The following is a 26,839-nucleotide window of genomic DNA, read 5'->3' on the forward strand; positions in this document are numbered from 1 at the left end:
TTATGAAGATTCTCTAATAGTTTATTTTAACCCTCTAACACAGACTACTGTGTCTGTGTGTGTGTGTGTGTGTTTTAAGGATTAGGTTGTGTTGTCACATTCCGGGGCAGAAGGTGGCGCTGCTGCTCACATCAGCTACATGTAACTACCGCAATAAACCCAGAAGAAGAGGTGACGTCATCGGGCCGCTTCTGCTGCGGAAGCCGCTGCTGATGTAAACAAAGCGGAGTTATTACCAGCAGCTCGGTTCAATGAGTTAAACTGTGGATGTATATACATACACATATATAGATATAGATATATCTATATCTATATAGTCCGGAGCCAAGTCTGTGTGTGATGGAGCTCAGCTCCGACTGAACCGGAACCAGCACCATGTCCATGGAAGACCCGTTCTTCGTTGTCAAAGGGTCAGAACTGTTCACACCATGCTAACCATGCTAATGCTAACAGGAGGGTTAACCTAACCCACTAACCCTGACCCAGTTAACCAGAACCATGCTAATGCTAACAGGAGGGTCTGTGTTAGTGGTCTGTGTTAGTGTGTTAGTGGTCTGTGTTAGTGGTCTGTGTTAGTGTGTTTGTGGTCTGTGGTAGTGTCTGTGTTAGTGTGTTAGTGGTCTGTGGTAGTGTGTTAGTGGTCTGTGGTAGTATATTAGTGGTCTGTGTTAGTGGTCTGTGGTAGTGTGTTAGTGGTCTGTGGTAGTGGTCTGTGTTAGTGTGTTAGTGTTCTGTGTTAGTGGTCTGTGGTAGTGTATTAGTGGTCTGTGGTAGTGTGCTAGTGGTCTGTGTTAGTGGTCTGTGGTAGTGTATTAGTGGTCTGTGGTCTGTGTTAGTGGTCTGTGTTAGTGGTCTGTGTTAGTGTATTAGTGGTCTGTGGTAGTGTGCTAGTGGTCTGTGTTAGTGGTCTGTGGTAGTGGTCTGTGTTAGTGTGTTAGTGTTCTGTGTTAGTGGTCTGTGGTAGTGTATTAGTGGTCTGTGGTAGTGTGTTAGTGGTCTGTGTTAGTGGTCTGTGGTAGTGTATTAGTGGTCTGTGGTAGTGTGCTAGTGGTCTGTGTTAGTGGTCTGTGGTAGTGGTCTGTGTTAGTGTGTTAGTGTTCTGTGTTAGTGGTCTGTGGTAGTGTATTAGTGGTCTGTGGTAGTGTGTTAGTGGTCTGTGTTAGTGGTCTGTGTTAGTGGTCTGTGGTAGTGTATTAGTGGTCTGTGGTCTGTGTTAGTGGTCTGTGTTAGTGGTCTGTGTTAGTGTGTTAGTGGTCTGTGGTAGTGTGGTAGTGGTCTGTGTTAGTGTGTTAGTGGTCTGTGTTAGTGGTCTGTGTTAGTGGTCTGTGGTAGTGTGTTAGTGGTCTGTGTTAGTGTGTTAGTGGTCTGTGTTGGTGTGTTAGTGGTCTGTGTTAGTGGTCTGTGTTAGTGTGTTAGTGGTCTGTGTTAGTCTGTTAGTGGTCTGTGTTAGTGGTCTGTGGTAGTGTGTTAGTGGTTTGTGGTAGTGTGTTAGTGGTCTGTGTTAGTGGTCTGTGGTAGTGTGTTAGTGGTCTGTGTTAGTGTGTTAGTGGTCTGTGGTAGTGTGTTAGTGGTCTGTGTTAGTGTGTTTGTGGTCTGTGTTAGTGGTCTGTGGTAGTGTGTTAGTGGTCTGTGTTAGTGGTCTGTGTCAGTGGTCTGTGTTAGTGGTCTGTGTTAGTGTGTTAGTGGTCTGTGTTAGTGGTCTGTGTTAGTGTGTTAGTGTTCTGTGTTAGTGGTCTGTGGTAGTGTGTTAGTGGTCTGTGTTAGTAGTCTGTGGTAGTGTGTTAGTGGTCTGTGTTAGTGGTCTGTGTTGGTGTGTTAGTGGTCTGTGTTAGTGGTCTGTGTTAGTGTGTTAGTGGTCTGTGTTAGTGGTCTGTGGTAGTGTGTTAGTGGTCTGTGGTAGTGTGTTAGTGGTCTGTGTTAGTGTGTTAGTGGTCTGTGTTAGTGGTCTGTGTTAGTGTGTTAGTGGTCTGTGTTAGTGTGTTAGTGGTCTGTGTTAGTGATCTGTGTTAGTGGTCTGTGGTAGTGTATTAGTGGTCTGTGGTAGTGTGTTAGTGGTCTGTGTTAGTGTGTTAGTGGTCTGTGTTAGTGTGTTAGTGGTCTGTGTTAGTGGTCTGTGTTAGTGTGTTAGTGGTCTGTGTTAGTGGTCTGTGGTAGTGTGTTAGTGGTCTGTGTTAGTGGTCTGTGGTAGTGTGTTAGTGGTCTGTGTTAGTGTGTTAGTGGTCTGTGTTAGTGTGTTAGTGGTCTGTGTTAGTGTGTTAGTGGTATGTGGTAGTGTGTTAGTGGTCTGTGTTAGTGGTCTGTGTTAGTGGTCTGTGTTAGTGTGTTAGTGGTCTGTGTTAGTGTGTTAGTGGTCTGTGGTAGTGTGTTAGTGGTCTGTGTTAGTGTATTAGTGGTCTGTGTTAGTGTGTTAGTGGTCTGTGTTAGTGTGTTAGTGGTCTGTGTTAGTGGTCTGTGTTAGTGTGTTAGTGGTCTGTGTTAGTGTGTTAGTGGTCTGTGTTAGTGGTCTGTGTTAGTGTGTTAGTTGTCTGTGTTAGTGTGTTAGTGGTCTGTGGTAGTGTGTTAGTGGTCTGTGTTAGTGGTCTGTGTCAGTGTGTTAGTGGTCTGTGTTAGTGTGTTAGTGGTCTGTGGTAGTGTGTTAGTGGTCTGTGTTAGTGGTCTGTGTCAGTGTGTTAGTGGTCTGTGTTAGTGTGTTAGTGGTCTGTGTTAGTGGTCTGTGTTAGTGTGTTAGTGGTCTGTGTTAGTGTGTTAGTGGTCTGTGTTAGTGGTCTGTGTTAGTGTGTTAGTGGTCTGTGTTAGTGGTCTGTGTTAGTGTGTTAGTGGTCTGTGTTAGTGTATTAGTGGTCTGTGTTAGTGGTCTTTGGTAGTGTGTTAGTGGTCTGTGTTAGTGGTCTGTGTTAGTGTGTTAGTGGTCTGTGTTAGTGGTCTTTGGTAGTGTGTTAGTGGTCTGTGTTAGTGGTCTGTGTTAGTGGTCTGTGTTAGTGGTCTGTGTTAGTGGTCTGTGTTAGTGTATTAGTGGTCTGTGTTAGTGGTCTTTGGTAGTGTGTTAGTGGTCTGTGTTAGTGGTCTGTGTTAGTGTGTTAGAGGTCTGTGTTAGTGGTCTGTGTTAGTGTTGATAGTTTCTGGTTCAGTCTTTTTTCAGACAGTTAAGGTTCACACTGACTGTTGGAGATAATAATAATAATAATAATAATAATAATAATAATAATAATAATAATAATAGTAATAATAATAATGATATAGACTTCTACAGTCCCAGAAGAGTTGTTCTGTTTTTTACAGAGAGGATCAGAAGACAGTGAACGCAGCACAGAGCCTCCATCACATAAAGCCTAGTTTATGGTTCTCCGTCAGGCTACGCCGTCGACGCAGACCCCTACGGCGTAGCCTGACGTGCACCTCCAAAAAATCCTAACTACGCGTCGCGTTGAAGAGGACCGTAAGCGCTGTGATTGGTCCGCTCAGAACGTAATTTCCGGCAGTTGCTTTTTCCGGTCTGTCTTCCTACACCACCGCCACAAACGTCTTCTCTGTCGCCTGCGCTTCAACATTTGCAATATAAGCATTTGCTCTTCAATATTGATGAGCTCCAACTTTAATGCAGTCGCTCCAACTTGGTCGCCATTGTTTACTGTGACCAGAATTCGGCTATAACCCCTGAAACCACACAGCCACACAGACACACCCCCCTGGTGGCATGGCGGTTAATTGCAGAGCAACGCGGTCCCTCGACGCAGAACTTCGAATGCTCAACGACGGCGTCACGACCTGACGGAGAACCATAAACTAGGCTTAAGAGTTGTTCTGTTTGTTACAGAGAGGTTCAGAAGACAGTGAACGCAGCACAGAGCCTCATCACATAGGAGTTGTTCTGTTTGTTACAGAGAGGTTCAGAAGGCAGTGAATGCAGCACAGAGCCTCCATCACAGATGGAGCGAGCTGTTGCAGGAGGGGGGCGGAGCCTCCAAGGAGGAAGTGGACTGGACGACCAATGAGCTGAGGAACAGCCTGCGCTCCATCGAGTGGGACCTGGAGGACCTGGACGAGACCATCAATATCCTTGAAGCAGTGCTGTTGTAGTGAGCTGCTCCGTGTGGACCTTTATGGTGAACGTGTGAACCTTCCTGGTGAACGTGTGAACCTTCCAGGTGAACGTGTGAATGTGTGAACCTTCCAGGTGAACGTGTGAACCTTCCAGGTGAACGCGTGAACCTTCCTGGTGAACGTGCTCCTTAACTCTCAGTGAACGCATCGTTGAGTCCAACCCCAAGAAGTTCAACCTGGACGCAGCGGAGCTGTCCACGAGGAAAGCCTTCATCACCGGCACCCGGCAGACCGTCAAGGTACGCTGGGGAAGAGATGCAATCTGGAGAGAGCCACACCTCTTTACCTCATTACCTCTTTAAAGCTCCTCTGTACCTCTGTACCTCTTTAAAGCTCTGAAGAAGTGAGTGATCTGATTGCCTGCTGATGGTCTCTGTCTCTCTTGAAGGAAATGAAAGAACAGATGTCGAGTCCAACGGCTGCATCAGTGGACAGAAAGAACACTCAGGTATTTGACTCTGCCTGACCACAGGCAGGGTTCTTACGCTCATGGAAAACCTGTAAGAGTCATGGAATTTCAAAATGGTTATTTCCAGGCCTGGAAAAATCCCCAAAGTTTTGTAAAAGTCCACCTTAAAGATCAGCCCACCTTAAGCGGGACTAACCCCCTTCACCTTAGTCAGCAGGTGTTTAGCCCCTTCACAGGAAGCAGCATCACTACTGCAGAAATAAACAGTCTCTTTAGTTATTATCTAAGTTCATCACAACTGTCATATAACTTTGCTTTGGCCCAGCTTGTGATCTGCTGTTCTGTCCTCTAATTATAACAAAAGTAGTACTGAGATTACAATAAACCTTTCAAGAAACCTTGACATCTCTCCAGCCGACCTCTTAAAAGACCCACGAAGATGCCCTTACCCAAAACCCATCAAAAGATCCTGAAACACTCTCCCCTCTAAAGTGCTCAGAAACCACCTCGAACCCGCTGGGAGACAGGAGGTCATAAACAGTACTGTAGGGCTAAAGTGAAGATATGAGAAGTCCCTGGTTGGACCATCCTGCTGATGGAAAATGCCTGACAGTGTTTTTGTGTGTTATTGTGATGTCCAGGCTCTGCTCGGCGATCGTGGTGCTCAGGGTCCGATCTGGCAGCCCGGTCCTGGAAAATACGGCAGACTGGACCACCAACTGCAGAACGCCAACTCTCAGTTCATAGAAGAGCAGCAGGGCCAGCAGCAGGTACAGTAGCACCACTAAAACAGCCAATAACAGCTCTGAACTGTGATGCTATGTCAGTGTGTGGTTTTGGATACTGTTAGATTAGTGATGTGGTTTCAAACGAAGCACATAATGTGTATAGGGGACTATCTGCAACCTAAAGCTAGTCACGGAGAGGCTGAGTTGGGGAGAGTAATGTCCGGCAATGATTCAAAGATCCAGGAGCTGAGCTTTGTAGTTTTATTTGCAGGAAACAAACAAACACTTGAGCTGGATAACACACATTTAAATCGTTCAAAATACTTTCTCACTGGTGTACAAAGACAATGGACAGACAGCGTAGGTGTGGTGAACAGCCCCTAACTCTCCTTCCATTCACAAGACTAAGCTACTCAAAGGCTGATATGTCCACATTGCTATCCACAACGCCACTGCCTCATTTACCATAAGTGACCAACAAAGGTGTACAAAGTGACACGGGCCATACCGGCTCTGACCATGTGTGTTTGTATCAGCTGATGGCGGAGCAGCAGGATGAGCAGCTGGAGCTTGTGTCGGGAACGATTGGAGTCCTGAAGAACATGTCAGAGAGGATTGGCATGGAGCTGGATGAGCAGGCTGTGTAAGAACTTTCAGATATATTATGTAATGCTGTAAACACATAGGTAATGTTGTAAACACGTAGGTAATATTATAAACACATAGGTAATGTTGTAAACACATGTTGTAAACACATAGGTAATGTTATAAACACATAGGTAATGTTATAAACACATAGGTAATGTTATAAACACATAGGTAATATTATAAACACGTAGGTAATGTTGTAAACACATAGGTAATGTTGTAAACACATAGGTAATGTTGTAAACACATAGGTAATGTTGTAAACACATAGGTAATGTTGTAAACACATAGGTAATGTTATAAACACATAGGTAATGTTGTAAACACATGTTGTAAACACATAAGTAATGTTGTAAACACATAGGTAATGTTATAAACACATAGGTAATGTTATAAACACATAGGTAATGTTATAAACACATAGGTAATATTATAAACACGTAGGTAATGTTGTAAACACATAGGTAATGTTATAAACACGTAGGTAATGTTATAAACACGTAGGTAATGTTGTAAACACATAGGTAATGTTATAAACACATAGGTAATGTTATAAACACATAGGTAATGTTGTAAACACATAGGTAATGTTGTAAACACATGTTGTAAACACATAAGTAATGTTGTAAACACATGTTGTAAACACATATGTAATGTTATAAACACATAGGTAATGTTGTAAACACATAGGTAATGTTGTAAACATGGAGGTAATGTTGTAAACGCGTAGGTAATGATGTAAACATATAGGTATTGTTATAAACACATAGGTAATGTTATAAACACATAGGTAATATTATAAACACATAGGTAATGTTGTAAACACATAGGTAATGTTGTAAACACATGTTGTAAACACATATGTAATGTTATAAACACATAGGTAATGTTGTAAACACATAGGTAATGTTGTAAACATGTAGGTAATGTTGTAAACGCGTAGGTAATGATGTAAACATATAGGTATTGTTGTAAACACATGTTGTAAACACATAGGTAATGTTATAAACACATAGGTAATGTTGTAAACACATAGGTAATGTTGTAAACACATGTTGTAAACACGTAGGTAATGTTGTAAACATGTAGTTAATGTTGTAAACACATGTTGTAAACACATAGGTAATGTTGTAAACATGTAGGTAATGTTGTAAACACATGTTGTAAACACATAGGTAATGTTGTAAACATGTAGGTAATGATGTAAACACATAGGTAATGTTGTAAACACATGTTGTAAACACATAGGTAATGTTGTAAACATGTAGGTGATGTTGTAAACACGTAGGTAATGTTGTAAACACATAGGTAATGTTATAAACACATAGGTAATGTTATAAACACATAGGTAATGATGTAAACACATAGGTAATGTTGTAAACACATAGGTCATGTTGTAAACACATGTTGTAAACACATAGGTAATGTTATAAACACATAGGTAATGTTATAAACACATAGGTAATGTTGTAAACACATAGGTAATGTTGTAAACACATAGGTCATGTTGTAAACACATGTTGTAAACACATAGGTAATGTTGTAAACACATAGGTAATGTTGTAAACATGTAGGTAATGTTGTAAACCTGTAGGTAATGTTGTAAACATGTTGTAAACACATAGGTAATGTTATAAACACATAGGTAATGTTGTAAACACATGTTGTAAACACATGTTGTAAACACATAGGTAATGTTATAAACACATAGGTAATGTTGTAAACACATAGGTAATGATGTAAACACATGTTGTAAACACATAGGTCATGTTGTAAACACATAGGTCATGATGTAAACACATAGGTAATGTTGTAAACACATAGGTAATATTGTAAACACATAGGTAATGTTATAAAACATAGGTAATGATGTAAACACATAGGTAATGACGTAAACACATAGGTAATGATGTAAACACATAGGTAATGTTGTAAACACATAGGTAATGTTGTAAACACATGTTGTAAACACATAGGTAATGATGTAAACACATAGGTAGTGATGTAAACACATAGGTAATGTTGTAAACACATAGGTAATGTTGTAAACACATGATGTAAACACATAGGTATTGATGTAAACACATAGGTAATGTTATAAACACATAGGTAATGTTGTAAACACATAGGTAATGATGTAAACACATAGGTAATATTGTACACACATAGGTAATGATGTAAACACATAGGTAATGTTGTAAACACATAGGTATCGTTATAAACACATAGGTAATGATGTAAACACATAGGTATTGTTATAACCACATAGGTAATGATGTAAACACATAGGTAATGATGTAAACACATGGGTAATGTTGTAAACACATAGGTAATGTTGTAAACATGTAGGTAATGTTGTAAACACATAGGTTATGATGTAAACACATAGGTAATGATGTAAACACATGGGTAATGTTGTAAACACGTAGGTAATGTTGTAAACATGTAGGTAATGTTGTAAACACATAGGTAATGATGTAAACACATAGGTAATGATGTAAACATGTAGGTAATGTTGTAAACACATGTTGTAAACACATAGGTAATGTTGTAAACACATGTTGTAAACACATAGGTAATGATGTAAACACATAGGTAATGATGTAAACACATAGGTAATGTTATAAAACATAGGTAATGATGTAAACACATAGGTAATGATGTAAACACATAGGTAATGTTATAAAACATAGGTAATGATGTAAACACATAGGTAATGACGTAAACACATAGGTAATGATGTAAACACATGGGTAATGTTGTAAACACATAGGTAACGTTATAAACACATAGGTAATGATGTAAACATGTAGGTAATGATGTAAACACATAGGTAACGTTATAAACACATAGGTAATGATGTAAACATGTAGGTAATGATGTAAACACATAGGTAATGTTATAAACACATAGGCAATGATGTAAACACATAGGTAATGTTGTAAACACATAGGTAACGTTATAAACACATAGGTAATGATGTAAACATGTAGGTAATGATGTAAACACATAGGTAATGTTATAAACACATAGGTAATGATGTAAACACATAGGTAATGTTATAAACACATAGGTAATGATGTAAACACATAGGTAATGACGTAAACACATAGGTAATGATGTAAACACATGGGTAATGTTGTAAACACATAGGTAACGTTATAAACACATAGGTAATGATGTAAACACATAGGTTATGTTGTAAACACATAGGTAATGTTGTAGACATGTAGGTAATGTTGTAAACACATGTTGTAAACACATAGGTAATGTTGTAAACACATGTTGTAAACACATAGGTAATGATGTAAACACATAGGTAATGTTATAAAACATAGGTAATGATGTAAACACATAGGTAATGATGTAAACACATAGGTAATGACGTAAACACATAGGTAATGATGTAAACACATAGGTAATGTTGTAAACACATAGGTAATGATGTAAACACATAGGTAATGATGTAAACACATAGGTTTTGTTGTAAACACATAGGTAATGATGTAAACACATAGGTAATGACGTAAACACATAGGTAATGATGTAAACACATAGGTAATGTTGTAAACACATAGGTAATGATGTAAACACATAGGTAATGATGTAAACACATAGGTTTTGTTGTAAACACATAGGTAATGATGTAAACACATAGGTAATGATGTAAACACATAGGTAATGACGTAAACACGTAGGTAATGATGTAAACACATGTTGTAAACACATAGGTCATGATGTAAACACATAGGTAATGTTATAAAACATAGGTAATGATGTAAACACATAGGTAATGTTGTAAACACATAGGTAATGTTGTAAACATGTAGGTAATGTTGTAAACGCGTAGGTAATGATGTAAACATATAGGTATTGTTGTAAACACATGTTGTAAACACATAGGTAATGTTATAAACACATAGGTAATGTTGTAAACACATAGGTAATGTTGTAAACACATGTTGTAAACACGTAGGTAATGTTGTAAACATGTAGTTAATGTTGTAAACACATGTTGTAAACACATAGGTAATGTTGTAAACATGTAGGTAATGTTGTAAACACATGTTGTAAACACATAGGTAATGTTGTAAACATGTAGGTAATGATGTAAACACATAGGTAATGTTGTAAACACATGTTGTAAACACATAGGTAATGTTGTAAACATGTAGGTGATGTTGTAAACACGTAGGTAATGTTGTAAACACATAGGTAATGTTATAAACACATAGGTAATGTTATAAACACATAGGTAATGATGTAAACACATAGGTAATGTTGTAAACACATAGGTCATGTTGTAAACACATGTTGTAAACACATAGGTAATGTTATAAACACATAGGTAATGTTATAAACACATAGGTAATGTTGTAAACACATAGGTAATGTTGTAAACACATAGGTCATGTTGTAAACACATGTTGTAAACACATAGGTAATGTTGTAAACACATAGGTAATGTTGTAAACATGTAGGTAATGTTGTAAACCTGTAGGTAATGTTGTAAACATGTTGTAAACACATAGGTAATGTTATAAACACATAGGTAATGTTGTAAACACATGTTGTAAACACATGTTGTAAACACATAGGTAATGTTATAAACACATAGGTAATGTTGTAAACACATAGGTAATGATGTAAACACATGTTGTAAACACATAGGTCATGTTGTAAACACATAGGTCATGATGTAAACACATAGGTAATGTTGTAAACACATAGGTAATATTGTAAACACATAGGTAATGTTATAAAACATAGGTAATGATGTAAACACATAGGTAATGACGTAAACACATAGGTAATGATGTAAACACATAGGTAATGTTGTAAACACATAGGTAATGTTGTAAACACATGTTGTAAACACATAGGTAATGATGTAAACACATAGGTAGTGATGTAAACACATAGGTAATGTTGTAAACACATAGGTAATGTTGTAAACACATGATGTAAACACATAGGTATTGATGTAAACACATAGGTAATGTTATAAACACATAGGTAATGTTGTAAACACATAGGTAATGATGTAAACACATAGGTAATATTGTACACACATAGGTAATGATGTAAACACATAGGTAATGTTGTAAACACATAGGTATCGTTATAAACACATAGGTAATGATGTAAACACATAGGTATTGTTATAACCACATAGGTAATGATGTAAACACATAGGTAATGATGTAAACACATGGGTAATGTTGTAAACACATAGGTAATGTTGTAAACATGTAGGTAATGTTGTAAACACATAGGTTATGATGTAAACACATAGGTAATGATGTAAACACATGGGTAATGTTGTAAACACGTAGGTAATGTTGTAAACATGTAGGTAATGTTGTAAACACATAGGTAATGATGTAAACACATAGGTAATGATGTAAACATGTAGGTAATGTTGTAAACACATGTTGTAAACACATAGGTAATGTTGTAAACACATGTTGTAAACACATAGGTAATGATGTAAACACATAGGTAATGATGTAAACACATAGGTAATGTTATAAAACATAGGTAATGATGTAAACACATAGGTAATGATGTAAACACATAGGTAATGTTATAAAACATAGGTAATGATGTAAACACATAGGTAATGACGTAAACACATAGGTAATGATGTAAACACATGGGTAATGTTGTAAACACATAGGTAACGTTATAAACACATAGGTAATGATGTAAACACATAGGTTATGTTGTAAACACATAGGTAATGATGTAAACATGTAGGTAATGATGTAAACACATAGGTAATGTTGTAAACACATGATGTAAACACATAGGTAATGATGTAAACACATGTTGTAAACACATAGGTAATGTTGTAAACACATGATGTAAACACATAGGTAATGTTGTAAACACATGATGTAAACACATAGGTAATGATGTAAACACATAGGTAATGTTGTAAACACATGTTGTAAACACATAGGTAATGTTGTCAACACATGTTGTAAACACATAGGTAATGTTGTAAATACATAGGTAATGATGTAAACACATAGGTATTGTTATAACCACATAGGTAATGATGTAAACACATAGGTAATGATGTAAACACATGGGTAATGTTGTAAACACATAGGTAATGTTGTAAACATGTAGGTAATGTTGTAAACACATAGGTTATGATGTAAACACATAGGTAATGATGTAAACACATGGGTAATGTTGTAAACACGTAGGTAATGTTGTAAACATGTAGGTAATGTTGTAAACACATAGGTAATGATGTAAACACATAGGTAATGATGTAAACATGTAGGTAATGTTGTAAACACATGTTGTAAACACATAGGTAATGTTGTAAACACATGTTGTAAACACATAGGTAATGATGTAAACACATAGGTAATGATGTAAACACATAGGTAATGTTATAAAACATAGGTAATGATGTAAACACATAGGTAATGATGTAAACACATAGGTAATGTTATAAAACATAGGTAATGATGTAAACACATAGGTAATGACGTAAACACATAGGTAATGATGTAAACACATGGGTAATGTTGTAAACACATAGGTAACGTTATAAACACATAGGTAATGATGTAAACACATAGGTTATGTTGTAAACACATAGGTAATGATGTAAACATGTAGGTAATGATGTAAACACATAGGTAACGTTATAAACACATAGGTAATGATGTAAACATGTAGGTAATGATGTAAACACATAGGTAATGTTATAAACACATAGGCAATGATGTAAACACATAGGTAATGTTGTAAACACATAGGTAACGTTATAAACACATAGGTAATGATGTAAACATGTAGGTAATGATGTAAACACATAGGTAATGTTATAAACACATAGGTAATGATGTAAACACATAGGTAGTGTTATAAACACATAGGTAATGATGTAAACACATAGGTAATGACGTAAACACATAGGTAATGATGTAAACACATGGGTAATGTTGTAAACACATAGGTAACGTTATAAACACATAGGTAATGATGTAAACACATAGGTTATGTTGTAAACACATAGGTAATGTTGTAGACATGTAGGTAATGTTGTAAACACATGTTGTAAACACATAGGTAATGTTGTAAACACATGTTGTAAACACATAGGTAATGATGTAAACACATAGGTAATGTTATAAAACATAGGTAATGATGTAAACACATAGGTAATGATGTAAACACATAGGTAATGACGTAAACACATAGGTAATGATGTAAACACATAGGTAATGTTGTAAACACATAGGTAATGATGTAAACACATAGGTAATGATGTAAACACATAGGTTTTGTTGTAAACACATAGGTAATGATGTAAACACATAGGTAATGACGTAAACACATAGGTAATGATGTAAACACATAGGTAATGTTGTAAACACATAGGTAATGATGTAAACACATAGGTAATGATGTAAACACATAGGTTTTGTTGTAAACACATAGGTAATGATGTAAACACATAGGTAATGATGTAAACACATAGGTAATGACGTAAACACGTAGGTAATGATGTAAACACATGTTGTAAACACATAGGTCATGATGTAAACACATAGGTAATGTTATAAAACATAGGTAATGATGTAAACACATAGGTAATGTTGTAAACACATAGGTAATGATGTAAACACATAGGTAATGTTGTAAACACATAGGTAATGATGTAAACACATAGGTAATGATGTAAACACATAGGTTATGTTGTAAACACATAGGTAATGATGTAAACACATAGGTAATGACGTAAACACGTAGGTAATGATGTAAACACATGTTGTAAACACATAGGTCATGATGTAAACACATAGGTAATGTTATAAAACATAGGTAATGATGTAAACACATAGGTAATGACGTAAACACATAGGTAATGACGTAAACACATAGGTAATGTTGTAAACACATAGGTAATGATGTAAACACATACGTTATGTTGTAAACACATAGGTTATGTTGTAAACACATGTTGTAAACACATAGGAAATGTTGTCAACACATGTTGTAAACACATAGGTAATGTTGTCAACACATGTTGTAAACACATAGGTAATGTTGTAAATACATAGGTAATGATGTAAACACATAGGTAATGTTGTAAACACATGATGTAAACACATAGGTAATGATGTAAACACATAGGTAATGTTGTAAACACATGATGTAAACACATAGGTAATGTTGTAAACACATAGGTAATGTTGTAAACACATGATGTAAACACATAGGTAATGATGTAAACACATAGGTAATGTTGTAAACACATGATGTAAACACATAGGTAATGTTGTAAACACATGATGTAAACACATAGGTAATGATGTAAACATATAGGTAATGTTGTAAACACATGATGTAAACACATAGGTAATGATGTAAACACATAGGTAATGTTGTAAACACATGATGTAAACACATAGGTAATGATGTAAACACATGTTGTAAACACATAGGTAATGTTGTAAACACATGATGTAAACACATAGGTAATGTTGTAAACACATGATGTAAACACATAGGTAATGATGTAAACACATAGGTAATGTTGTAAACACATGTTGTAAACACATAGGTAATGTTGTCAACACATGTTGTAAACACATAGGTAATGTTGTAAATACATAGGTAATGATGTAAACACATAGGTAACGTTGTAAACACATGATGTAAACACATAGGTAATGATGTAAACACATGTTGTAAACACATAGGAAATGTTGTCAACACATGTTGTAAACACATAGGTAATGTTGTCAACACATGTTGTAAACACATAGGTAATGTTGTCAACACATGTTGTAAACACATAGGTAATGTTGTAAATACATAGGTAATGATGTAAACACATAGGTAATGTTGTAAACACATGATGTAAACACATAGGTAATGTTGTAAACACATGATGTAAACACATAGGTAATGTTGTAAACACATGATGTAAACACATAGGTAATGTTGTAAGCACATGATGTAAACACATAGGTAATGATGTAAACACATAGGTAATGTTGTAAACACATGTTGTAAACACATGATGTAAACACATAGGTAATGTTGTAAGCACATGATGTAAACACATAGGTAATGTTGTAAACACATGATGTAAACACATAGGTAATGTTGTAAACACATGATGTAAACACATAGGTAATGTTGTAAGCACATGATGTAAACACATAGGTAATGATGTAAACACATAGGTAATGTTGTAAACACATGATGTAAACACATAGGTAATGTTGTAAACACATGATGTAAACACATAGGTAATGTTGTAAGCACATGATGTAAACACATAGGTAATGTTGTAAACACATGATGTAAACACATAGGTAATGTTGTAAACACATGATGTAAACACATAGGTAATGTTGTAAACACATGATGTAAACACATAGGTAATGTTGTAAACACATGATGTAAACACATAGGTAGTGATGTAAACACATAGGTAATGTTGTAAACACATGATGTAAACACATAGGTAATGATGTAAACACATAGGTAATGTTGTAAACACATGATGTAAACACATAGGTAATGTTGTAAACACATGATGTAAACACATAGGTAATGTTGTAAGCACATGATGTAAACACATAGGTAATGATGTAAACACATAGGTAATGTTGTAAACACATGATGTAAACACATGATGTAAACACATAGGTAATGTTGTAAACACATGTTGTAAACACATAGGTAATGTTGTAAACACATGTTGTAAACACATGATGTAAACACATAGGTAATGTTGTAAACACATGTTGTAAACACATAGGTAATGTTGTAAACACATGTTGTAAACACATGTTGTAAACACATAGGTAATGTTGTAAACACATGATGTAAACACATAGGTAATGTTGTAAACACATAGGTAATGTTGTAAACACATGATGTAAACACATAGGTATTGATGTAAACACATAGGTAATGTTGTAAACACATGATGTAAACACATAGGTATTGATGTAAACACATAGGTAATGTTGTAAACACATGATGTAAACACATAGGTATTGATGTAAACACATAGGTATTGATGTAAACACATAGGTAATGTTGTAAACACATGATGTAAACACATAGGTATTGATGTAAACACATAGGTAATGTTGTAAACACATGTTGTAAACACATGTTGTAAACACATAGGTAATGTTGTAAACACATGTTGTAAACACATAGGTAATGTTGTAAACACATGTTGTAAACACATAGGTAATGTTGTAAACACATGATGTAAACACATAGGTAATCATGTAAAGGCTTGTCTTTGATTGGTTCATGCACGGACTTGTTGAGTCTCTTTGTGCTTTTCCTGCAGGATGTTGGATGACTTCACTCACGAGGTGGACACCACTCAGTCTAGACTGGACAACGTCATGAAGAAACTGGCCAAAGTGTCTCACATGACCAGCGGTAAAGTGTCTAGCAACACATGATGTCACCCTTAGAGAGAAAATAATACAATAGAATAATACATTAGTGAGTAATTGGTACATTTTGGTGTTACCAATGGTAACACTTGTAGTTTCCTTCGTGGATAGTTCTCATCACTCTTTGTTTCTGTAGTTATAGTTAACATTAGTTATATGCTTAGTTTAGTGTGGCCTTACACATTGATGATGAGTTGATATTAGCGTTACATGCTGTTCCTCCACAGATCGGCGTCAGTGGTGTGCTATCGGCGTGTTGCTCTCAATCCTCTTCGTGGTGATCCTCCTCTTGCTCATCCTGTGATGCCTCCTCCGGTCCGCTCAGCACTACATCTGGGACTGCTGAGCTCACTGGATTATTCTGGACTCTACTGGACTACATTTCACTGTACTGGACTCTACTGGACTCTACTGGACTCTACTGGCCTCTACTGAACTCTATGAACTCTACTGAACTCTACTGGACTCTATGAACCCTATTGGACTCTATGAACTCTACTGGACTCTACTGAACCTTATGACTCTATGAACCCTACTGGCCTCTACTGAACTCTATGAACTCTACTGAACTCTATGAACTCTACTGAACTCTATGAACTCTACTGGACTCTATGAACCCTATTGGATTCTATGAACTCTACTGGACTCTACTGAACCTTATGACTCTATGAACCCTACTGGACTTTACTGGACTCTACTGAACCCTATGACTCTATGAACTCTACTGAACTCTACGGTACTCTATGAACTGTACTGGACTCTACTGAACCTTATGACTCTATGAACCCTACTGGACTCTATGAACTGTACTGGACTCTACTGAACCTTATGACTCTATGAACCCTACTGGACTCTACTGAACTCTATGAACTCTACTGAACTCTACTGGACTCTATGAACCCTATTGGACTCTATGAACTCTACTGGACTCTACTGAACCTTATGACTCTATGAACCCTACTGGCCTCTACTGAACTCTATGAACTCTACTGAACTCTATGAACTCTACTGAACTCTATGAACTCTACTGAACTCTATGAACTCTACTGGACTCTATGAACCCTATTGGACTCTATGAACTCTACTGGACTCTACTGAACCTTATGACTCTATGAACCCTACTGGACTCTACTGGACTCTACTGAACCCTATGACTCTATGAACTCTACTGAACTCTACGGTACTCTATGAACTGTACTGGACTCTACTGAACCTTATGACTCTATGAACCCTACTGGACTCTACTGAACCCTATGACTCTATGAACTCTACTGAACTCTACTGTACTCTATGAACTGTACTGGACACTACTGAATTATTTAGGACTCTACTAGACTCAGACAGACCACCTGAGTACCAAACTGCAGGACTTTCCTGGACTCTGTTGGACTCTTCCAGACTCAGTGGACGCTTCCTTCCAGTTGGACCGAAAAGGCTCTTTGGTTCTTTGAGTGTTTGAGTGTTATCTCAGAGGTCAAAGGTCAAACCAGCTGGAAACATGTTTGATGTGTTTTAATGTTTCATGTGTGTTGTATTTAAAGGGCTGCAAATAACATAAGAGTTTAATCTCAGTTCAACTCTAGTTTAACTCCAGTTCAACTCCAGTTTAACTCCAGTTTAACTCTAGTTTAACTCCAGTTTAACTCCAGTTTAACTCCATTGTAATCAGTGTTAAAACCTCCAAATGAAAGGAATACTTCCCCGCATAATAAGCTTTTGACCATCAGCTCCTCTCATGTGATGCCCTGAAGTCTTGAGGGAAATCCTCTTTTCCTCGCGTGCCTCCACGGTGAACAATGAACCAAAACCGTTAACAATAAGAAAACTATATCAAAACATCCGTTTACAAACGGTCACTAAATATAATCCAAGTCTCATTCATCCAGTTGTGTGCTCTGCACTTCCTGTTTAAGCAGAAGTAACTGACGTCATCGTTTATTCATTTACACCCAGCTTAACTCTAACGTTGAATTCCATTTGTAACTCCATGTTAACATCAGTTTATTCCTGGTTTTATACAGGTTTAATCCTGGTTTACTCCAGTTTAATCCTAGTTTAAATACCAATTATATCAGGTTTAATCCTAGTTTAAATACAGTTTATATCAGGTTAGATCCTAGTTTAAGTCACTTTGATCCTGGTTAAACTTCAGTTTAACTCTGTTTGGAGTTTGTTGTAAAAACACTACAAGTTCCTGGTTTTGTTTACATTTTCTCTTTTTGTTTTACTGACTGAATCTTTTTCTGATGTTTATCTTACTTTCTTTAGTTTAGTGTTTCCTGAACCGTTTATTAATAAGTGGATTGCTGTTTAAGTGTTAAGCCACACACTTGCAGCTTCACAATAAGAGCTTTTAATGTGAAGTTAGCCAGTGGGTAACTTCCTGTTTGATATGAATTGGTTGTAATCAAAGAACCGAGACAATCACAACGTCCACGCATCAGATGTACGGTGTTCAGATCTCTGGAGATATGACTCAGATATTCTAAAACAGAGAAATTATGAACTCTTTCATCGCTGTAATTCAGTTTGATCCTTCTTGTCATAATTCAGTATTTTCTGTATTTCCTGTTCAGAACGTTCTTCAGGTTCATCTGATGCCACTAATTTAGAACTCATTCAATGTTTTTTTCCAACTATCCTATGAATGAATACTAATGAAGATAAAGATAATAACCATGTGTGTTTAGTTGTCACATCTTGAATCAGAGCAGCAGACTGAACATTTAAACTGTTATTGATTCATTCATCTGGATTATTTTAGTTTTTTGTGGATATCAGCAACTTAGTGCAGTGAAGTTGAATTTTGTTTAAATATAAATAAACTGATGCAGAAAATAAAATGTTTGCTGCTTTTTGAAATGAAGAGATGTTTTCATGTATCAGCAGTATTAAATAATACATCATATATTTGTATTTGTAAGAGTCACCGATGTAATAGTGACTTGCAGATGTATTTAAATCTTCACACAAATACATTAAAGTGTATTATTAATATATTATGAATGGTTCATATGCTGCCTATAAATGAAGGGAAAGTAGCTTTGTTAATATTTTCCATAATGTCTCTTCCACAGATCAATACATGTAAACATACAACTTTAATACAAACGGGGAATGAACAGATCCTTTAAAGACACGGGGACACGATTATTAAACAAAGCACGACATTCATAGTTTCTCATCTCTCCACCTTAATGACTTCAAAGGAGACACGGTGCTTATTAGACATCTTTATTATTATTAAACATGAATATACACGTGAACTGTACTGTAAATGTGTATTCACTCATACTTTGTAAAAAAACAACGCATGTTACCATCGTTTAATATTCTTATGGAAGCTGACAGTCTGAAGAGAAACTAAAGAGAAAAGTTGCAACAACCTGAGAAACTGAACTGGAAACGGCACAAAGTCCTTGAGATGAAAAACATCCTGAACGTGGCCACAAGAGGCGTCGCTGAGCTGCTGCTGCATGCGGTTCCTTCACAGGGACGTTCTGCGTAACCCGAACCCAGAACACGGCGTCCTGAACGGTGGACTCGCCGCTCTGGGGAGGAGGTCCTCTTCACAAAGAGACTCCAGGCCATTGGGGTCTTTGGGTGAGGTTCCCATTTAATGAAGTTCACAATACAACCTGCCATCTATGAGTCTCCTGGTCTCCCTCTGGAGGGTCTTGTTGGCGGTAAAAACGTGCATCATTACATGTGTCAACTCCCCGCCACACAAACACACACAGACTTAGCTCATGCTGGCAGAAAAGATCTCATGAAGGCTTTTGGCAAAACCACCAAGAATCGGCGACATAACCTGTTAACGGCGTAACGTAAACATGTCCACTAAAGTACAGGCATTTCTCCATGTATTTATTCATGATGTTTTATGTCCTTGTACTTTGTTAATATGTGAAGTTCTCAATAAAGGTCTTGAAATAAAGGAATTCTGCATTTCCCCCCGTGCCCCACCTGTAAAACCTCCAGGGTGTTACAGTACATTTCATTTAGCTGACGCTTTGATCTTTTTATCCAAAGCGTATTACAGTACCCCCACACTTTGAGAACCACTGCTAAATAGGGACATACTATATAGTGGGACATACTTTTTTCTGGCAGACTAAATGGGTATGTTTAGTTTTAGAATACACTCTACCTGTAGACCTGGACTGATCTTTCTGTAGACCTGGACTGATCCTCCTGTAGACCTGGACTGATCCTCCTGTAGACCTGGACTGATCCTCCTGTAGACCTGGACTGATCCTCCTGTAGACCTGGACTGATCCTCCTGTAGACCTGAACTGATCCTCCTGTAGACCTGAACTGATCTTTCTGTAGACCTGAACTCTCTGATGATAAAAGTTGGAGATTTGATTTCTAGGTTTCATGTTGATTATCTATGATGGCTTGGTGCTGAAACAGCAGCAGCTCAAATGGTTGACAGGTCTACCTGTAGTCCCAGATGTAGTTGGGGTGGTAGAGCACAGTTCTGGTTGGACCAGAGGCTCGTACGTTTTAGAAGCAGCTCAGCTCTTTGTTAAAGACATGTTCTGTTTAGGTTTTGGTTGGACCATGTGATCAATGGAAGCTGAGGTTTGGTTTTGAAGGTTTTAAAGTCATGTGTCTACGCTCCGTCACTGTGGCGGTTTCCACCGGTGTCGGAGCACCCGGATGGTGGCAGAGGTGCTGTGGGTCAGCAGGTGGGTCACCTGGTCCAGACTGAGACCAGCTATCTTCTCCCCATTCACCTCCAGGATCTCATCTCCAACCGCCAGCAGGCCAGCATACAGCTTCTTAGTGCTGCTGTCCACCATGTCCTCCACATACACACCTACAGTACACATGTTATTACACTGTTAATGAACTGTTAACACTTTATACAATGTTAATGCAGTATTTTTATCAAAAATAAACCACAGAACATAGTTTCCATGCTTATATTTAAGGACTTGTCTCTGTTCTGGTCTTGTTAGACCTTAGTGCTGATAAAGGACTTGTCTCTGTTCGCATAGTATTATTATTAGTATTTACAGTCGTATTTGAAGTATTCTCAGTCCCAGAGTCAGATAGTCCTCCCCCTCTAATGATGGCTAGTAGTATTAATAGTATTTACAGCAGTGGAGGGCCGTGCTTACATGTTTATATGTTGTCACTGTTTTTGCACTATTCACTTTATGTCAGACAGAAGAGAAACACAATTTCAGTTCTTCTGTATGTTTGCACAAATGGAAGAAGTGACAATAAAACTGACTTTGACTTTGAGTATTGGCAGTACCACAGTAAGGTATAGTAGTAGTATTTACAGTAGTATTGGCAGTACCACAGTAAGGTATAGTAGTAGTATTTACAGTAGTATTGGCAGTACCACAGTAAGGTATAGTAGTAGTATTTACAGTAGTATTGGCAGTACCACAGTAAGGTATAGTAGGAGTATTTACAGTAGTATTGGCAGTACCACAGTAAGGTATAGTAGGAGTATTTACAGTAGTATTGGCAGTACCACAGTAAGGTATAGTAGGAGTATTTACAGTAGTATTGGCAGTACCACAGTAAGGTATAGTAGGAGTATTTACAGTAGTATTGGCAGTACCACAGTAAGGTATAGTAGGAGTATTTACAGTAGTATTGGCAGTACCACAGTAAGGTATAGTAGGAGTATTTACAGTAGTATTGGCAGTACCACAGTAAGGTATAGTAGGAGTATTTACAGTAGTATTGGCAGTACCAGAGTCAGGTCGTCCTCTCCCCCTGCTGATGATGAATCCGTACATTTGGCTATTCGGTCGGCTGACTTCCAACAGAAAGGTTCCATCAGAACAAACCTGAAGAACACGACCGACGGAACGGACCGAAGAGGGACGACCGACGTCCTGGATACTGAGACACCTCTGCAGCAACCTGAGAGACAGGACAAGAGGCGGTCAGACCGGCGAGTACAGAGCTGTGATTGGTTCATCTGAGGTCATTAGAGAACAGATTATAATGACATGAATGTGTTTTACTGGTCAGCAGCTGGTCTGTAGTCAGCAGAACGATCCGTCTTCTTCTTCTGCTCCAACACAAAACTCTCAACTGACGATGACTTCCTCAACTGCCAGAAGGGTGAACCCTGCTGGACCGAAACATGCAGGTCAAACAAGAAGAAGAAGGGTTACCCATGATGGACAGAGCTGAAGGACGAGCACCAGAAACTACATCATTGTTTCCCCTGTCACCGGACTGACCGAATATCTGACCTAAATATCTTTTCATATTCAATTTATGTAATGTTTGTCATTCACCTCCCAGGTCTGAAAAAGAGTTGCAAGATTGAAAAAGCCAACGCAAACAAAGCAGACTACAGGTGTGGGGTCATATGATGAATGCTGGTCCTAAATCAATCTTTAAAGAATATATTCTAAATATATTTCAGGAAGTCATGGCATTTCAAATCAGCATCCAGCCTTGAAGGGTCAGGCACTGCATAGGCAATGAGTTAAATTAGGTTTTAGATGTGAGCTGTCACTGATGCTGTTTAGATGACATTCTCCATCGCAGTCCATTGCCGGGTCCATTGCAGAGTCCATTGCAGAGTCCATTGCCGGACCTCCTGCACTACTCACATTATTCCCTTATATTACGTAATGACCACAATCAGTTTTCTTTCTGGACGACACCAAGAAGAAAATGCAAGGAGAAATGGAAACTATGTATCGCTAAATCCATTTGATAATAATGGCTTTCGGTCGCATGCATTTTCCTTTGATCAGCCAATGAGCCACTACTCATAATCTTTAGTTTTCCTTTTTTCTTCAAAGAAGAGGATTTCTAGGTGAGGGACAACCTGTTGGATCCAGGTAGAGTCCCACCAAGAGTACTGGACATGGACGGAGAAGACCACAAAGAGGTGGATCACATTGTTCTCTTAGAACCCTGCATGTCATCATTCCAGGTAGGACCTTTTTTATGGAGGCAGTGAACAACAAAACATGTACTAGACGTTTTGCTTCTTTTAAGGAGCAGCAGTTAAGCCAATCAGGAGTTCAACCTTGTTTTAAGTATTTTGTCAATTGTGTTATGCCATCCATTCATTTTCTTCTGCTTATGCTGGACCGGGTGGAGCAAAGCTTTCCAGCTCTTCCTGGGGAACCCGGCCCGCGGGGCAGAGGAGGTCCACGGCCTGGAGGTTCTGACTCTCACCCCGACGGCTTCACACTCTTCTACAAACCACCACAATTAATTAATAGACGCTTGTTTGCTTGAGGAAAATGGAATATTCACACGTGATTAAACACAAATGTATTTCAGCCGATGTAAAGTACAGGAGTAGATCTTGTCCTCACCTGTGACTGCACAGGTGAGGACTTCCTGGACCCTGGGAGGGCGGGATCAGACACAAAGGGGCGGGGTCGTGAGCCGAGGCGGTCGAGGCGGTCGAGGCTGCCGGGTCGAGTCCGGCTCAGTCGGACGTTGGAGAAAAGACGACGTAGAGAAAGATGAGAGGGTTCGTCTCTGCTGATGAGGCTGAAAGAACCGGAGAACCACGTTTTTATTACTACTGACGTTCTATTACTCACCTTCTACTGCTCACATTCTACTGCACACCTTCTACTGCACATCTTCTACTGCTCACGTTCTACTGCACACGTTCTACTGCACACCTTCTACTGCACACCTTCTACTGCACACCTTCTACTGCTCACGTTCTACTGCTCACGTTCTACTGCTCACGTTCTACTGCACACCTTCTACTGCACACCTTCTACTGCACACCTTCTACTGCACACCTTCTACTGCTCACCTTCTACTGCACACCTTCTACTGCACATCTTCTACTGCTCACGTTCTACTGCACACGTTCTACTGCACACCTTCTACTGCACACCTTCTACTGCACACCTTCTACTGCACACCTTCTACTGCTCACGTTCTACTGCACACCTTCTACTGCACACCTTCTACTGCTCACGTTCTACTGCTCACATTCTACTGCACACCTTCTACTGCTCACGTTCTACTGCTCACGTTCTACTGCACACCTTCTACTGCACACCTTCTACTGCTCACGTTCTACTGCACACCTTCTACTGCACACCTTCTACTGCTCACATTCTACTGCACACCTTCTACTGCACACCTTCTACTGCTCACGTTCTACTGCACACCTTCTACTGCACACCTTCTACTGCTCACATTCTACTGCACACCTTCTACTGCACACCTTCTACTGCTCACATTCTACTGCACACCTTCTACTGCACACCTTCTACTGCACACCTTCTACTGCACACCTTCTACTGCTCACATTCTACTGCACACCTTCTACTGCACACCTTCTACTGCTCACATTCTACTGCACACCTTCTACTGCACACCTTCTACTGCACACCTTCTACTGCTCACATTCTACTGCACACCTTCTACTGCACACCTTCTACTGCTCACATTCTACTGCACACCTTCTACTGCACACCTTCTACTGCACACCTTCTACTGCTCACGTTCTACTGCACACCTTCTACTGCACACCTTCTACTGCTCACGTTCTACTGCACACCTTCTACTGCTCACATTCTACTGCACACCTTCTACTGCACACCTTCTACTGCACACCTTCTACTGCACACCTTCTACTGCTCACATTCTACTGCACACCTTCTACTGCTCACGTTCTACTGCACACCTTCTACTGCACACCTTCTACTGCTCACGTTCTACTGCACACCTTCTACTGCACACCTTCTACTGCACACCTTCTACTGCTCACGTTCTACTGCTCACGTTCTACTGCACACCTTCTACTGCACACTTTCTACTGCACACCTTCTACTGCACACCTTCTACTGCTCACGTTCTACTGCACACCTTCTACTGCACACCTTCTACTGCACACCTTCTACTGCACACCTTCTACTGCTCATGTTCTACTGCACACCTTCTACTGCACACTTTCTACTGCACACCTTCTACTGCACACTTTCTACTGCACACCTTCTACTGCACACCTTCTACTGCTCATGTTCTACTGCACACCTTCTACTGCACACCTTCTACTGCACACATTCTACTGCACACCTTCTACTGCTCACGTTCTACTGCACACCTTCTACTGCACACCTTCTACTGCACACCTTCTACTGCACACCTTCTACTGCTCACGTTCTACTGCACACCTTCTACTGCACACCTTCTACTGCTCACGTTCTACTGCACACCTTCTACTGCACACCTTCTACTGCACACCTTCTACTGCACACCTTCTACTGCTCACGTTCTACTGCACACCTTCTACTGCACACCTTCTACTGCTCACGTTCTACTGCTCACGTTCTACTGCACACCTTCTACTGCACACTTTCTACTGCACACCTTCTACTGCACACCTTCTACTGCTCACGTTCTACTGCACACTTTCTACTGCACACCTTCTACTGCACACTTTCTACTGCACACCTTCTACTGCACACTTTCTACTGCACACGTTCTACTGCACACGTTCTACTGCACACCTTCTACTGCACACCTTCTACTGCACACCTTCTACTGCACATGTTCTACTGCACACGTTCTACTGCACACGTTCTACTGCACACCTTCTACTGCACACGTGACTACTACAGTAATGACAGGTGGTCTTTGACAGGTGCTCTTTAGACATCCAGTTAGACATTATGTCTCACTGCTCATGATTTCAGAGTTCTTGCTTGGTTTAAACTTGCAGACTTAGTTGGGTTTACACTCACCGTTCAGGAACTGAAGGGTCGTCCCTGTGAAGCTCTGCTCTCATTGGCTGTCTGACCTGTCCGTCACTGCTGCTGCCTGGGCACTCAGCTGGAAAAGCTGGAAAGACAAAAATGTCATCAAGAAAAACTTCCGGAATGCAGTAGAGGGATTGTAAAGAACTGTGAACTCATATTCATGGACTACTTTATTGCCTTTACACAGGTATGTTTAGCATTGTAATGAACACATTTACTCAAAGGACCTTCTGTTTCTAAAGCATCTAAAAGTGTCTAATCCCTTGAGATGTCCACAGTGCTTTCATGAGCGACCTCGACCAGAAACGCCGCCTCACCTGCGTGGATAAACTGGTCTGGAACAGTTTATGGTTTCAGATTAAAAAGAGCCTTTCACTAGTTACTATACAAGTTAGTATGTTATCAATGCAAAGTTGTTGTTACATCAGCAATGAGAAAGAATACGGTTTTAATAACGAGGTTCTGACTGAACCACGATGAGCCTTCATGTAAATGCTCACCTGTTGTTTCTGAGGAGGAGGAGGAGGAGATCTTCATCCTGAGGTCCAGACCTCCCTCTTCCTCAGAAGGGATCCGGTCCTGCCCCTCTGGCCCAGATCGGGGCGGTCTGCGGGGCTCGGCTGCAGGTGAGTCCTGCCCTACCTTCAGCGATGATGTCACAGAAGGAGGAGACCAGGAGGCGGGGCAGTTTGTGGTCAGCTGATCAGGGGCATAGGGGTTGATTGGCAGGTCTGTGGTGGGCGTGACGTGAGAGACGGT

The 26,839-nt window shown here is 39.0% G+C and overlaps 1 protein-coding gene across 1 annotated transcript; it reads left to right on the forward strand.

The window, feature by feature from the left end:
* The first annotated feature begins 331 nt into the window (after positions 1-331).
* On the forward strand, positions 332-16,872 carry stx6 (syntaxin 6). Its single transcript, XM_079220564.1, has 8 exons — positions 332-410; positions 3,882-4,065; positions 4,260-4,340; positions 4,490-4,549; positions 5,152-5,280; positions 5,775-5,881; positions 16,238-16,332; positions 16,577-16,872. The coding sequence occupies exons 1-8, from the start codon at positions 376-378 to the stop codon at positions 16,651-16,653; spliced, it is 768 nt and encodes a 255-aa protein (XP_079076690.1). The 5' UTR covers positions 332-375; the 3' UTR covers positions 16,654-16,872.
* The last annotated feature ends 9,967 nt before the right edge of the window (positions 16,873-26,839 follow it).

The sequence above is a fragment of the Taurulus bubalis genome (genome assembly GCF_910589615.1).
Source record: "Taurulus bubalis genome assembly, chromosome: 7".
Lineage (NCBI taxonomy): Eukaryota > Metazoa > Chordata > Actinopteri > Perciformes > Cottidae > Taurulus > Taurulus bubalis.

What these genes read in the sequence shown, in the direction of transcription:
- stx6 (XM_079220564.1), top strand. Translation starts at nt 376, where the DNA reads ATGTCCATGGAAGACCCGTTCTTCGTTGTCAAAGG. An exon ending in AGCAGCAGGGCCAGCAGCAG is followed by an intron (nt 5,281 to 5,774) that starts GTACAGTAGCAC and finishes TGTTTGTATCAG; the next exon opens with CTGATGGCGGAGCAGCAGGA. An exon ending in AGTGTCTCACATGACCAGCG is followed by an intron (nt 16,333 to 16,576) that starts GTAAAGTGTCTA and finishes GTTCCTCCACAG; the next exon opens with ATCGGCGTCAGTGGTGTGCT.